This window comes from Dipteris shenzhenensis, chromosome 10, assembly GCF_047967505.1.
Source record: "Dipteris shenzhenensis isolate YYH24624 ecotype China chromosome 10, Dip_SZ_1.0, whole genome shotgun sequence".
NCBI classification, from domain to species: domain Eukaryota; kingdom Viridiplantae; phylum Streptophyta; class Polypodiopsida; order Gleicheniales; family Dipteridaceae; genus Dipteris; species Dipteris shenzhenensis.
Window position 1 is genome coordinate 24,700,235 of NC_141605.1, and position 13,478 is coordinate 24,713,712.

At 42.4% G+C, this 13,478-nt stretch overlaps 1 protein-coding gene across 1 annotated transcript in view; it reads left to right on the top strand.

Moving 5' to 3' along the window:
• Positions 1-12,353, top strand: part of LOC147897600 (small ribosomal subunit protein bS16m/bS16c-like) — a 32,887-nt gene extending 20,534 nt beyond the window's left edge. Inside the window, exons 2-3 of the mRNA XM_087380547.1 lie at positions 11,521-11,566; positions 11,841-12,353. Coding sequence (XP_087236673.1) covers positions 11,521-11,566; positions 11,841-12,045 — 251 coding nt within the window. The 3' untranslated portion in view covers positions 12,046-12,353. The remainder of the gene's footprint in view (positions 1-11,520; positions 11,567-11,840) is intronic.
• The last annotated feature ends 1,125 nt before the right edge of the window (positions 12,354-13,478 follow it).

Consider the following 13,478-nt stretch of genomic DNA (forward strand, 5'->3'; position numbering starts at 1 on the left):
CTTCATGTGAATTTTCGGATTTCGATTTGTGTGAGAGCTCTCACGCTCTAGCGAGGATTTGGCTAGGAGGAAATTCTGTGGTGCTACTCCCGTGATTCTACTGTAGTAGTAGGAAGTTTGTATCAACTTGGTTCATGAATCCTGATCTGACGGAAGTGAATCCCAAGCTCTTCCGGTAAGGATACTTCTTCCGGGATGATGATGAGGGAAGGTTAACCATATTGGTGATAGGGACTGAGGAAGACTCGTTGTGAGAAAAACATCCTTGTCCTACTGTAGTCCTGACTCGAGCCCTTTGAACTACCAAAATCAAAGGTCGTGGGCAGAATATCCCTAAGCCAAGAGATAAACTTGGACCCATGGCCTGGGATCTTGATATCCAAGCTGTGGTTCTAATAATCAATCGAACTTCAAATTGATGCCACTATTGTGTCCCCAAGATGATATCCATTGCCTGAGTAGATGCAACCTTGAGTGACTGACTGTCTACCCACCCTGAGATCTTCCGAGTGGCTGGGGTGACTTCGATTTTGCTTTCCACTTGCTGTCCCAAAAATGCGCCACTTAAGGCAATGGTATCCGTTGGCATAAGAGTCAACTAGGCCGGCTTAGCTGCTTTGGTGAATGATGTCCTTGGAGCTCTCCCTGAATCTGCCAAGATGAGGACCTTCTGACCACCGATTTGTCCATAAAACTGGAACATTGTGGGAAACTTACACCCTTCTGCTGATCTTCAAGCTCCTCGATGACCACTGATGTACAACCTCATAGGAGTTGAAGCTGTGGATGAACCACATCCTACTTGAAGCTTTTGGAAGTGTGGGCAATCTTGCTTCTTGTGGCCTTGCACATGACAATTGAGCCATGGGTTCTCTTTGGTTAGGTCGCTTGTGTCGCTGCATCCAAGTACCCGCCATAGCCGTTGCTGTCCTTTTCTAGCTCTTCTTCTGCTGCCCATTCCCACCATGACTTGGCGTGGAGTCCTGGGACTTTTATTGTTGACTTGCTTTGGATCCGTGACCCTTGTGCATGAGCTCAAAATTTTGAACAAGCTCGTATGCACTGTCATAGTCCCGTGGCTTGAAACTACGGACAACCACTGGATGTTTGTACACAGCCCTTGAAGAAACTTGCTCAGCTTGTGGCTTCCTCCAGCTGCAACTGATGGACACTTGGGTAAACTTATTGACGTAATGATTCATTGTCTCTATGTCCCCATGGCGCAGCTCAAAGAACCGACTTTGCGGTCTGTCTAGGTATTGAGGTGGTAGGAACCATGTTCTGATATCATTCATGAACTCACGAGGTGTCTTCTCGTTTGCATCATAGTGGTCCTTGTGCCAGCAGGTGATCGCCTCGCCTATGAGGTGCATCGATGCGAAAATGCACCTTTGTGGTCGTTGATAGGATAAAATCTGTATATATTTTTCTCCACATAGATTGTGCATGAGGGTAGACACTGAACACATGATAGTGTTAAATTGCGGGTTGTGTGTGAATAAGCCAATGTAACTGGCTGCACATGTAAAAGACCTTTTTATTTTGAACTGGAAAGACTAAAAGTTCTTTGCAGGGACTTATCAGGGAGATGATGAAATGCAATGTGGTTGTACCAGACTTCCAGAGCAAGGGTATCCAGTGTGTGGTCAAGTGAAATGTTTTAGGGGTCATGAAAGTCAAGTCATGACGGGTTTTTTTTTTAAAAATTTTCCTAAGTCACTGTGGTTTTGCATGTTACGGGAATTTGATGTGTTTTGGTGCCCATGTCAAGGGGCTTTTCATGTGTGTGTATGGGGGAGCATGCAAGCTTTAATGTGCATGCTAATGTGTGTGGGAATTGTGTGACTAAAGGTCCAAAATGTGCATTTAATGTGATTTGGGAGAAATGTCTTGAGAGTGGTAAAATGTCACTAGTGAGGTGGCAGATTAGGCTGAGGTGGCTGGACAGATTGAGAAGGCATCGTGCTCATACATGTGGCTACGTAATAGAAGAGGGAAACTTCTGGTTGATGAGCGAGCATGGTACGTGGAGTCTTGGGGCTTGCAGATTAAGGAGAAGAGGAGTCGGTGAGGGACGGACGAGCTGTACGAAAAGCTGTGTGCATAAACGAAGGGCTGAGCGCCTATGAAGAATACGGGCTAGTACGTGATGAGAAGGGAGCTTTGGGAACAAGCGTAGCCTTGCATCGGATGGCGTGCGTTGAATGAAGGCTGGAAAGAGCCGTACGGGTGGTACGGAATCTGAAGTGCAGGTTTTGTACGGGCTACAGTACGAGATTGTACGGAGGTGTTTTCGTCGATCAGTACGGACTGGTAGTACGGTGCCTTGATTACAGGTTGAACAGGCACGTACGGGTCATTAAAGATGGCTTCTACGAGCTGTACGGAAGATGGTCGTCATTAAATGCAGACTGTACGGATTTCTGTGTGGTTGTACGGGCCTGCTGTCGTACATATAATTGTACGGCTGTTTGTACGGTGAATATACCTGCAGGTTTTCAGATGATGGTATCCGCGAGTTCTTCTTTTGAACAGCTTGTGGCCTTGGGAGTCGTGCTGGCCATTGAGCAGTGGGCTGTGGGTTCATAGTGTTTGAGGCTGACTGCTTTCTGAGTTTTTTTTTTTGGGGAAACTTGCAGTTTTAAGTTCAGTTTGTTTCGGGCTGTGTAGTCTCTCCCCTCTTTCAAAGAGTCTAGGTGTGTTCTAGTCAGATTGTGTGGGAGGTTGACTTGTTACTTGTGTGCTTTGGATACCTGCTCTGAAAGTCGGTGCATAGGCTCTACCTTAAGAGCTACCATATTATAGTACTGATCCCGAAGAAGTCCTGAAGATACGATTTTGTCTCTAGAGTTGGATTCTGAAGAAGTGGATATAATTGTATGGGGGTCAGCAATAAAGTACTGAGTCATTTTGTGTTTGTCTGAGGATAGTCTTGTTTTTCTTTTTTTTTCACATCATTGTGTTGGCGATCCTGCTGGGGACGGTCTTTGTTTTGGTGAGTGAAAGTCCACCCAAGTCAAGGAGTACTCAGTGATCTTGGAAAATGGCTCAAGATTTTGCAAGATTTTATGGTTTACCCAATGAAGACCCCGAAAAGTTTATTGAGAGTATGGAGTTCACAGCTCTTGTAAAAGACAGAAATGCACCCGAAGTGTTGCTGCAAATTTTATTTTTTTGCTTGATGGGAGAAGCCCGTACATGGTTGCAGGAATTTCAGGCCAGTTTTCAAAATGAGCAAGGAGAACACAAGAATCTCACTTATGGAGAGGTAAGAAGTGGTTTTTTAGCACTGTTTGCATGTACCAGGGATGCAGATGGAGTATGGAGGGAGTTATGTGCTTTGTATCAAAGGAAAGACCAAACTGTGGATGATTATGTGAGTAGATTTATGGTCATGTGGAATAAATGGCAGGCAATTCTTTTGCCAGAAGTACCACCTCGTGTCATAAAGAAGGATAGATTTATTGCAGGATTAAAGCCTGAGATACGGGTGAAGGTTGAGGTGAAGGACCTGCCAACTTTTGAGGAAGCCCTGAGAGTGGCTAAGGAGAAAGAGAGGAAGCAAAGAAGGATGATTCAGTTGGAGTATGGTGTGCCCATTGTTCCTTCTGTTATGGAGATGCCTGTGCAGAATGTAATTGAGCCAGTGAGGCCAGAAGAAAAGAAAGAGGGATCAATGAAGGATGAAATTTATGAAATGGCTGAATTAATGAAGAATCTCAGTTTAAACCTTATGGCAGGAAGAGGACGAGGTCGGACTCCAGGTGGTAGAGAAGCAGGTAATGCATCCAATTCAAGTGTTCAAGCACCTTTGCAAGCCAGGAGAGGACGGGGAGTGTATGCTCCGTATGTGCAATGCTTCAATTGTCTAGATTAGGGACATTATAGTACACAATGTGATAAGCCTCCCAGAGTTGGCGGTGATGTGTACCCACTTCCTTCAAATTTAAATGATAGGTCAACTGATCATGGAGTGGAGATAAAAGAGCCTGGACCTTCAAGTAGTAACGGAGTAAAGAAGGTTTCTTTTGAAGATAAGGGGAAAGGCCAGTTTGTCAGCGTGCTTGGATTGGAAGAGAGTGATTTGGATGTTTTGCCTCTTGGGAAGAGAGACAGGGATGAAGAAGGAGAGCCAAGTGTTAAAAAGAGTAAGCAGGTTGAAGATGTTGTTACTTACCAGAGGAAAAAGGTGAGGAAGCCCAGACAGAAATACAAAACAGCTGATTATCCCTTGGGGAAGGAGCAGGCTGAATATGACTTGATTGCTGATTTGTCTAACAGAAAGGTGGATATTACTTTTGCACAGATGGTTGGGCTTTGTCCAAGGCTGAAGAGAGAATGGAGGAAAGCTGTAAATCCAGGTAAGAAGAGAGTTGTGCATAAAGTAGCAAAAAATATTATGTCTATTTCGGAGCTTCTTGATATTTGCCCTTCGGTGGAGGCATGGCATAAAGGATATGAGCTTGGAGAGGCATACATTGATGGAGGTGCCCAGATATGTGTGATGACTCAATCTTGTGTTGAGAGGTTGGGTTTGGAGGTTACTGATCCTTCTCACTTCCGAATAAGAATGGCCAACCACGACAGAGTGAAGAGTTTGGGGGTAGTGAAGGATTTGGATGTGGAAGTCTTCAATGTGCATTGCAGAATAGATTGTCATGTTATGCCGGCAGGTATGGGTGCTTACCCTCTCATTTTAGGCAGACCTTGGTTGAGGAAAGTGGGAGCTATTCAAAATTGGGGGAAGGGAATAATCTCAATATATACATCTAATGGTAAAAAGTTCAGTTTTGATATGGTAAGTCATGCTGAGATATCAAGCCCAATTGAAGAAGAAGAAAAGCAGAGTGAGACCACGAGTGAAGAAGAAAGTAGTACTACTTCTGACAGTGATGAAGCTCAGGTTGCTTTCATTGAGGGAGTGAACTTTTTGGATACAAGTGAGCAGTCTGAAACTGTACATCAGTTAGAAGAGGACAGATTTGAAACAATGGAGGAGTTTATGCAATCTAAAGAGGCACCTATCCCAACACAGGAATTAGTATAGCAAATGATTAGTCCAGATCTTACTCTGAAAGAAAAGGAAGAGTATTCAGCCATGTTGCGCAGGTATCCCCATTTATTTATCACATCGTATGAAGAGATTAGAGGGTTTAAAGGGAAGCCTTTGAAGATTCAATTAAAAGAAGATGCAAGGCCGGTATTTCAGAAAATGAAAAGATTGAGTCCTGAGCAAGTGAGAGTACTTCGAGAGGAGGTGGTCAAGTTGCTTAAGGCTGATATAATTTTTCCCATTGTACACTCTGACTGGGCCAGCCCTGTGGTTATCGTACCAAAGAAAGATGGACGATGGAGAGTATGTGTTAATTACAAACCGTTGAATGCTATGACGAAGAGTAATCACTATCCTCTCCCACATGTGGATGACATACTGGATAAGATAGCCGGTCATGAGATGTATAGTTTATGTGATGGGTATTCGGGCTATTTTCGGATTGCAATTGCTCCTGAAGACCAGACAAAGACAACTTTTATTACTCCCTGGGGCTGCTTTTCTTATAAGAAGATGCCTTTTGGTTTGAAGAATGCTCCCTCGCATTATCAGGAGAACACAAATGAGGTACTTGCCCCTTTTCTTGATAAATTTTGCGAGGCTTTTATTGATGATATTTGTATTTTTAGTGATCGGAAGGATCATTGTTCCAAACTGGATCAAGTACTTGGGAGAATTGATGATAGTGGAGGACAGCCTAATCCCAAAAAATGTAAGTTGGCATGGCCAAGTATTAAAGTATTGGGTCATGTTGTTTCTGAAAATGGAATAGAGCCAGACCCTGAGAAGATCAAAGCACTGGTTACTCTAGCACCTCCAACAGAGACAAGGCAGTTGCATACTTTCTTGCAAAAGGTGAAGTATCTTTCCAGATTCATTTCTATGCTTTCTCAAGTTTTGTATCCATTACAACAAGCAGTGAAGAAGGTGCTTTTGCAATGGACAAGTGAATGTGGAGAGGTTTTTGAAGCAGTCAAAGAGATTGTTGGAAGAGTGTCAAGTGTTAAAGCTCCTGATTTCGATAAGACTTTTTATGTCAATCCTTCAGTGGGGCCGGATGCATTGGGAGCCATTTTATTGCAGCAGGGAGAGCAATCAAGGTATATGAGGCCTGTGTTTTTTGCTAGTAGGGTAAAAAGTGAAGCAGAGAAGAAGTATTCAGCTGCTGAATTGGTATTAGCCAGCTTTGTATTTGCATGTAGAAGATTTCAAAATTATTTACTGCCTCATTCTTTTGTGGTACTTACCAGTTGTACTCTGTTGCCACAACTTGTGAATGGTATTAATTTTTCACGAAGTATGGTGAGATGGGTAACAGAATTGCAGGAGTATACTTTTACTTTCCTGGTAGAGAACTCAACTAGAGCAACCCTGGCCGATTTGCTAACTTACAAAGATACTCCTATTTTAGTCAAGGAAGTGGAAGATCATACTGAAAGAGTGCAGGAAAAAAGCTTAGAAGACAGCTATACCTTGTTCTTTGATGGTTCTTACAGGAAGAGTATTGACAAAGCAACCGGTGGAATGGTTGTCTATGATCTTGATGGTAAGGTAATTCGGAAATCAGGTTTTCCCTTGAAGGTAAGCAGTGATAATGAAGCTGAATATGCTGCTTTAGCTGAAGGTTTGCAATCATGTTTGAAGATGGGAATAAAAAGATTGATCATAAAAGGTGATTCAATGCTGGTTGTAAAACAGATTCTGGGGGTATGGAAGATAAAGCATGAACATTTAAAGAATTGGGTTAGTATTGTTAAAAAGTTACTCAGACACTTTGATGCATGGTTGTTACAGCATGTGGATAGAAACTTGAATCATGAGGCACATGATGCTGCTTGTGGAGAGAAAAATGTTCAGGTGTGTGTAGTAAAAGTTCAAGAACCTTTGTACAGAGGGAGAGAGTATCTTTCGAATGTGGAGGCTTTCTTGCTCATAGGAAAAGTGCCAGAAGAGGTTCCGAAAGAAAAGAGGTATAGATTTGTTAAGACTTGTGAGCCTTATTGTCTTATTGACGATGTTTTATATATGCAGGGTGCAGATTTAGTCTTGAGAAGAATCCCATGGCAAGTTGAGATCATGCATGTGCTTGAGGCAAATCATGAAGGGATTTGTGGCGGACATTTCGCATTCAAGACAATGCTAAGAAAGATACTAATGGAACGGTATATCTGGCCCTCTCTACAGAGAGATATAAAGCATTGGTGCAGATCCTGTTTACAATGCCAACAGATGGGAAGAAGAGTATTACATCCAGAGCTGAGAAATCTCATCATAGCATACAACATATTCGAGAAGTGGGGGATTGATGCAATCGGTCCACTTCCCATGACTTCAGGAGGTAAGTGTTACATTCTCACTGCGGTAGAGTATCTTTCGAGATGGGCAGAAGCACGGGAAGTTGCTTCAATCAATGCTAAACAAGTGAGCAAGTTCATATATGAAGATATATGTTGTAGATTTGGAATGCCTCTGGAATTGGTAAGTGATAAAGGGCCTGGATTTAGGAGTGAGCTGGTTGACTTGTTGTGTGATAAGCTCAGAATTAAGCATAGATATGCTACTCCCTATTATCCTCAATGTAACAGTAAGAATGAATATTTCAACGGAGAGTTGATTAATATGATGAGTAAGATCATGAAGATGTATGGGAAAAGCTGGGATCAAATTGTGCCACAAGCATTGTGGGCTTACCGAATAGCGGTCAAGGAAGGTACACAGTTTTCTCCTTTTCATCTTGTATATGGAAAAGAAGCTATGTTGCCATTGGAAGTAGAAATTCCAGCTCTGAAGTTGCTCATGAAAATGGATGAAGAACCTAACACCGAGTATGAAAGAAGGTTGGTTGAACTACGGGAAGCTCAGCTTGATAGAATGAAAGCAGTTGAACACTATGCTCAGACTCAGGAAAAGAATCAAATGAAAGCTAATCTGAAGTATAAGGATAAGAACATCAAAGAAGGAGACTTTGTATTAAGATATGATAGTAAACTGGATAGTACTTTCAAGACTAAATTTGTGACAAAGTGGGTGGGTCCTTTCAGTGTGTTTAAGAAGTATTCAAATGGATCATATCAGTTGAGTGATTTGGATGGAAGTTTGCACACCAATCGAGTGAATGGGTACCGGTTGAAGAAGTATGTGATAAGAATAATGCAAGTGTCAACATGTGGGCCAGTTGTGATGGAAAAAGATGCATCCAGTGAAGTTTTGACTGAAGATATACTTGCTGCAGTACAGTTTATGTTGGCTTCAAGCTGTCAAACATGAATGTTTGCAGCTTTTTGTGTTGGGCTAATATGATAGGATAAAATCTGTATATATTTTTCTCCACATAGATTGTGCATGAGGGTAGACACTGAACACATGATAGTGTTAAATTGCGGGTTGTGTGTGAATAAGCCAATGTAACTGGCTGCACATGTAAAAGACCTTTTATTTTGAACTGGAAAGACTAAAAGTTTTTTGCAGGGACTTATCAGGGAGATGATGAAATGCAATGTGGTTGTACCAGACTTCCAGAGCAAGGGTATCCAGTGTGTGGTCAAGTGAAATGTTTTAGGGGTCATGAAAGTCAAGTCATGACGGGTTTTTTTTTTAAAATTTTCCTAAGTCACTGTGGTTTTGCATGTTATGGGAATTCGATGTGTTTTGGTGCCCATGTCAAGGGGCTTTTCATGTGTGTGTATGGGGGAGCATGCAAGCTTTAATGTGCATGCTAATGTGTGTGAGAATTGTGTGACTAAAGGTCCAAAATGTGCATTTAATGTGATTTGGGAGAAATGTCGAGAGTGGTAAAATGTCACTAGTGAGGTGGCAGATTAGGCTGAGGTGGCTGGACAGATTGAGAAGGCATCGTGCTCATACATGTGGCTACGTAATAGAAGAGGGAAACTTCTGGTTGATGAGCGAGCATGGTACGTGGAGCGAGCATGGTACGTGGAGTCTTGGGGCTTGCAGATTAAGGAGAAGAGGAGGAGTCGGTGAGGGACGGATGAGCTGTACGAAAAGCTGTGTGCATAAACGAAGGGCTGAGCGCCTATGAAGAATACGGGCTAGTACATGATGAGAAGGGAGCTTTGGGAACAAGCGTAGCCTTGCATCGGATGGCGTGCGTTGAATGAAGGCTGGAAAGAGCCGTACGGGTGGTACGGAATCTGAAGTGCAGGTTTTGTACGGGCTACAGTACGAGATTGTACGGAGGTGTTTTCGTCGATCAGTACGGACTGGTAGTACAGTGCCTTGATTACAGGTTGAACAGGAACGTACGGGTCATTAAAGATGGCTTCTACGAGCTGTACGGAAGATGGTCGTCATTAAATGCAGACTGTACGGATTTCTGTGTGGTTGTACGGGCCTGCTGTCGTACATATAATTGTACGGCTGTTTGTACGGTGAATATACCTGCAGGTTTTCAGATGATGGTATCCACGAGGAGTTCTTTTGAATAGCTTGTGGCCTTGGGAGTCGTGCTGGCCATTGAGCAGTGGGCTGTGGGTTCATAGTGTTTGAGGCTGACTGCTTTCTGAGTTTTTTTTTTTTGGGGAAACTTGCAGTTTTAAGTTCAGTTTGTTTCGGGCTGTGTAGTCTCTCCCCTCTTTCAAAGAGTCTAGGTGTGTTCTAGTCAGATTGTGTGGGAGGTTGACTTGTTACTTGTGTGCTTTGGATACCTGCTTTGAAAGTCGGTGCATAGGCTCTACCTTAAGAGCTACCATATTATAGTACTGATCCCGAAGAAGTCCTGAAGATACGATTTTGTCTCTAGAGTTGGATTATGAAGAAGTGGATATGATTGTATGGGGGTCAGCAATAAAGTACTGAGTCATTTTGTGTTTGTCTGAGGATAGTCTTGTGTTTCTCTTTTTTTCACATCATCGTTCGTAGGCACAATTGAAAAATAGCTTTCGAATTGATTGAGCCACGAAATCAACACTAAAGGTTCGGTCTTACCATCATACCAAAGAAAATTGAGCTTCCCGGAAAAGAAGCTTTGATGGGCTGCTGGACTCTCTCCCTTCTTTCATCTCCATGTGGGTGGATTAGAGAAATGAGAAGTTGCTGATCCCATTCTTCCTTCTCCTCCTGAGCGGTGCACTCTCTAAGCTCCCTGGCTTCCTGAGCTAGGGTATCTGTGAGCTCCTTGGCTCCTTGGGCCTTGTGTTGTCTGAGCTCCCCCTCGCATTGACCAAGCTCCTTGGATTCTTGAGCCTCACGCTCTTTGAGTTCCTTGGCTTACATAGCCTCACGATTGCGTTCTTCTTTTGCCGCCTCGTGCTCTCTGACAGCCTGCTCACAATCATCCCGCATCTCCTAGAGATGAACCATGCGGGTAAAGAGACTCTCAAACTATCGTTGCTGCATCTGCATCATGGCCATCCTAGCAGAAACTGTCATCAGGGCCTTTGTGGCCGGGGTCTATTGTGGAGAGGCTTGGGAAGCGGATCCTAGCTCCCCACCAGTGTTGGACGTGCCACTAGTACCCATACTGTCCTTTCCGGCTCTCAAACAGTGGGTTGTCCCTGAACTGCACCTCCCTATCTCAGGAAATAAAATCTGAAGCTCTGATACCAGTGTAATAGGGAGAAAGCCTACTCACTCTTTCTCTCTCCTGCTCACGACTACCTAAACTGATAGAATAATGCACCCAAAGCACAAGTGGAACTGTGGAGTGAGTGTGAGACTCTGAGGGAGGAATATAAAAGGAGTTCCAAAGAGGGATTAAATAACTGAATCTCTGTCTGCCCAATGGGGCTGAATACATTGAAAGAATAAGAACTGTAAAAAGGGCATAAACCCTCACTACAAAAGGAAAAGGAACAGTACTGTATAGAGGGGGAAACCCTCACTGAAGAGCTGGAACTGGGCTTCTATGGGGGAGTCCCTGTCTGCTTCTGTATCAGACTGAACCGGGCTGAGGGAACACTAAGAAGGACCTAAAGGAGGCTGCTGGACAGACTCTCTTGCCTTGATCCTAGCCTGTAGAACTGCTGTTGGCTGCAGGCTGGAGCTCTGAAGGTGGATGATAAATGAGGCTCATAGGGGTTGCATTATATAGGCTTTTAGTGCAGACTGGCACGCCTTTGAACATCCTGGTTGGGAGTTGTGCAACCAAGGAAACATCGGGTTGTTCCATTGGGTCAGGGTTTGGGCAACCAGGGTAGTACTTTTCCTGGAGCAGCAGGATATTATTTTTGGAGAAAAGGTGCAGCTCATTTCTGTATATTTCACATCAAATGTTTTAGTGCAAAGCATTTTGCAAAAGGTATCTTTTATCAAGAAACCACATCAGCTTTGAACAGCAAAACAACTATATTGAGGACTTGATGTTTCTAGGGAAAAAGCCCACAAAATGTAGTCATATGCAAATAGGAGTAGGGAAATTTGTATAGACTGGTAGAAGAAGTTAAGTTTGCACAAACCATATGGCTACCACCTTTACTTTGACGTTGGATGATTTTTCTTTCTTTCAGGAAAGGATGGTCACAAACGTATCGGGTTGAACTTTGAAAGAACGAAGTAAGTTGGTTACCTTTCTTTTTTGATAGTGCTTGTTTGATGTCTACAAATTATTACATAGTACATAGTAGATCTTCTGAAATGATATTGGCTTTAAAATATTGGCCTAAATCATGGCTGTCTCTTCCCTTCGCTCTCTGAAAATCTGCAGGAACTCTGGGTGTTGGTCTTTATATGCTTGTATAGTGAGGTTGCCGGTCAAATGTGATCAAACGTTTGTAGAGTTAGAATAGTGATCTCTGCTTTTCATATCGGTTATATGTACTTGGGACAGGTATTGGTTGTCTGTCGGAGCACAACCATCAGATGTTGTCCGGCGGCTTTTCTTTATCGTTGGCTTACTGCCAAGACCCCCTGTTCCCCGGATGCCTAAAAAAGAGGGTATTGTTAAAAAGAGTGAAGTTCCCGGTTTGACTGCTGCCCTGGAACAACCAACAGATTCTGTTGCAGCATCAGCTGAAGAGTCATCTACATCATAGTATATAGTATTTGTTTATCTCAAAATTGAGGTGTATGTTCTAGGAAGTTTTCCTGAATGTTCCTGGAGGTTTGTATTAGAGTTTTAAAACTTTATAGCTTACTTTACCAAAGCTGTGGTAGGGCTGTAAATGTAGTGGGCTGTTTACACTTTTACCAACACAGGCACTTTGTTTACCTCACCTGCAATAAGGTTACTGTTTGAGATTTGTGTTCGAGCAAACAAACCTTGTGGATGAAAATTGATGATGCTCAGAATTGGTCAGGCTCAACTACTTTGTATGTAAAGTTTTAACCATTGGTTGTTGATGTTGATGTTGCATTCCTCTTGGATCAAATATCTGTATTTAATTAAGAAGCATTGATTGACTTCTTTTAAGCTGAGATTCAAATGTCGTCAGGATATGCAAGAGGAAACTGCATTTATGAATAATCTGCTGACTTAATTGACTTGGTGTCATATGAGACCAATGTGAGTTTATCGACATAAGCGTATTAGCATAGAAGTGCAAAATCTGATGTGTGGAGTTGAAAGGCTATAGATATTTCTAGGGGATTGTTGCTGACTTTAGCTGCTTAATCTGCTGTCACATTGATCTGATGCTGAAATTGCATACCTGATTGTATGTGCCAATTATGTTAGAGTACCAGATGTGAAACCTTTTGACATAGCAAGGTTTCGAACACTGTTTTTACTTGAGTTGCCTACATGTTGAAGCGATGAACAATTTTATTGTTGCTGATAATGCTCATTGATATGTTGCATGACTGACTCCATGAAATGTCAATGCACAGCTTCTTTGAGACTGGCTTACTGTAATATTTGATGAATGAATGTTGGCATTCTGTAAGCATGATGACATTTTGACCTCCGTTGATATAGAGATTGATTGTTGCTTTGTGTTCACTGAGTTTCAATGAAACTGCTCATAATCTAGGATATTGACGAAAGAAATGTCTTCAAACTCGTTGAAGTCTCACGATGGTATATTTGATGTCCAAATCCATTGAAAAAGCTATATCTAGATGATGGAAACTAATGTCCATTGATTGCGAACATTCATCCTAGATTGCATTGTTAAAAATGATATGTAAAATAGCTATGATCTGATGGAAGTATGTGATATCTGGATGGAAAAGTGCCATGATTGGCTTTTAATTATGCGAAAGATCAAATGTTTGCATTCTCACATTCTGAAGCTGGATGTAAATTTTGATTGAATATCCATAGACTTGGTCTTGCTCGCCAGTAGGATATTGAAGAAAAAAAGTCTTCACGTTTGAAAATTCTTGCAGATTGACTGTCTTTTGCATGCTTGTGGCAAATCATGTTGTTGACTATTGGAAAGTTTTACGGCATGTGAATGCTCTTTGCAATATTTTGATCACTATCTTATATCATTTCCAAAATTCATCTGTACTATCACCAGTAAGA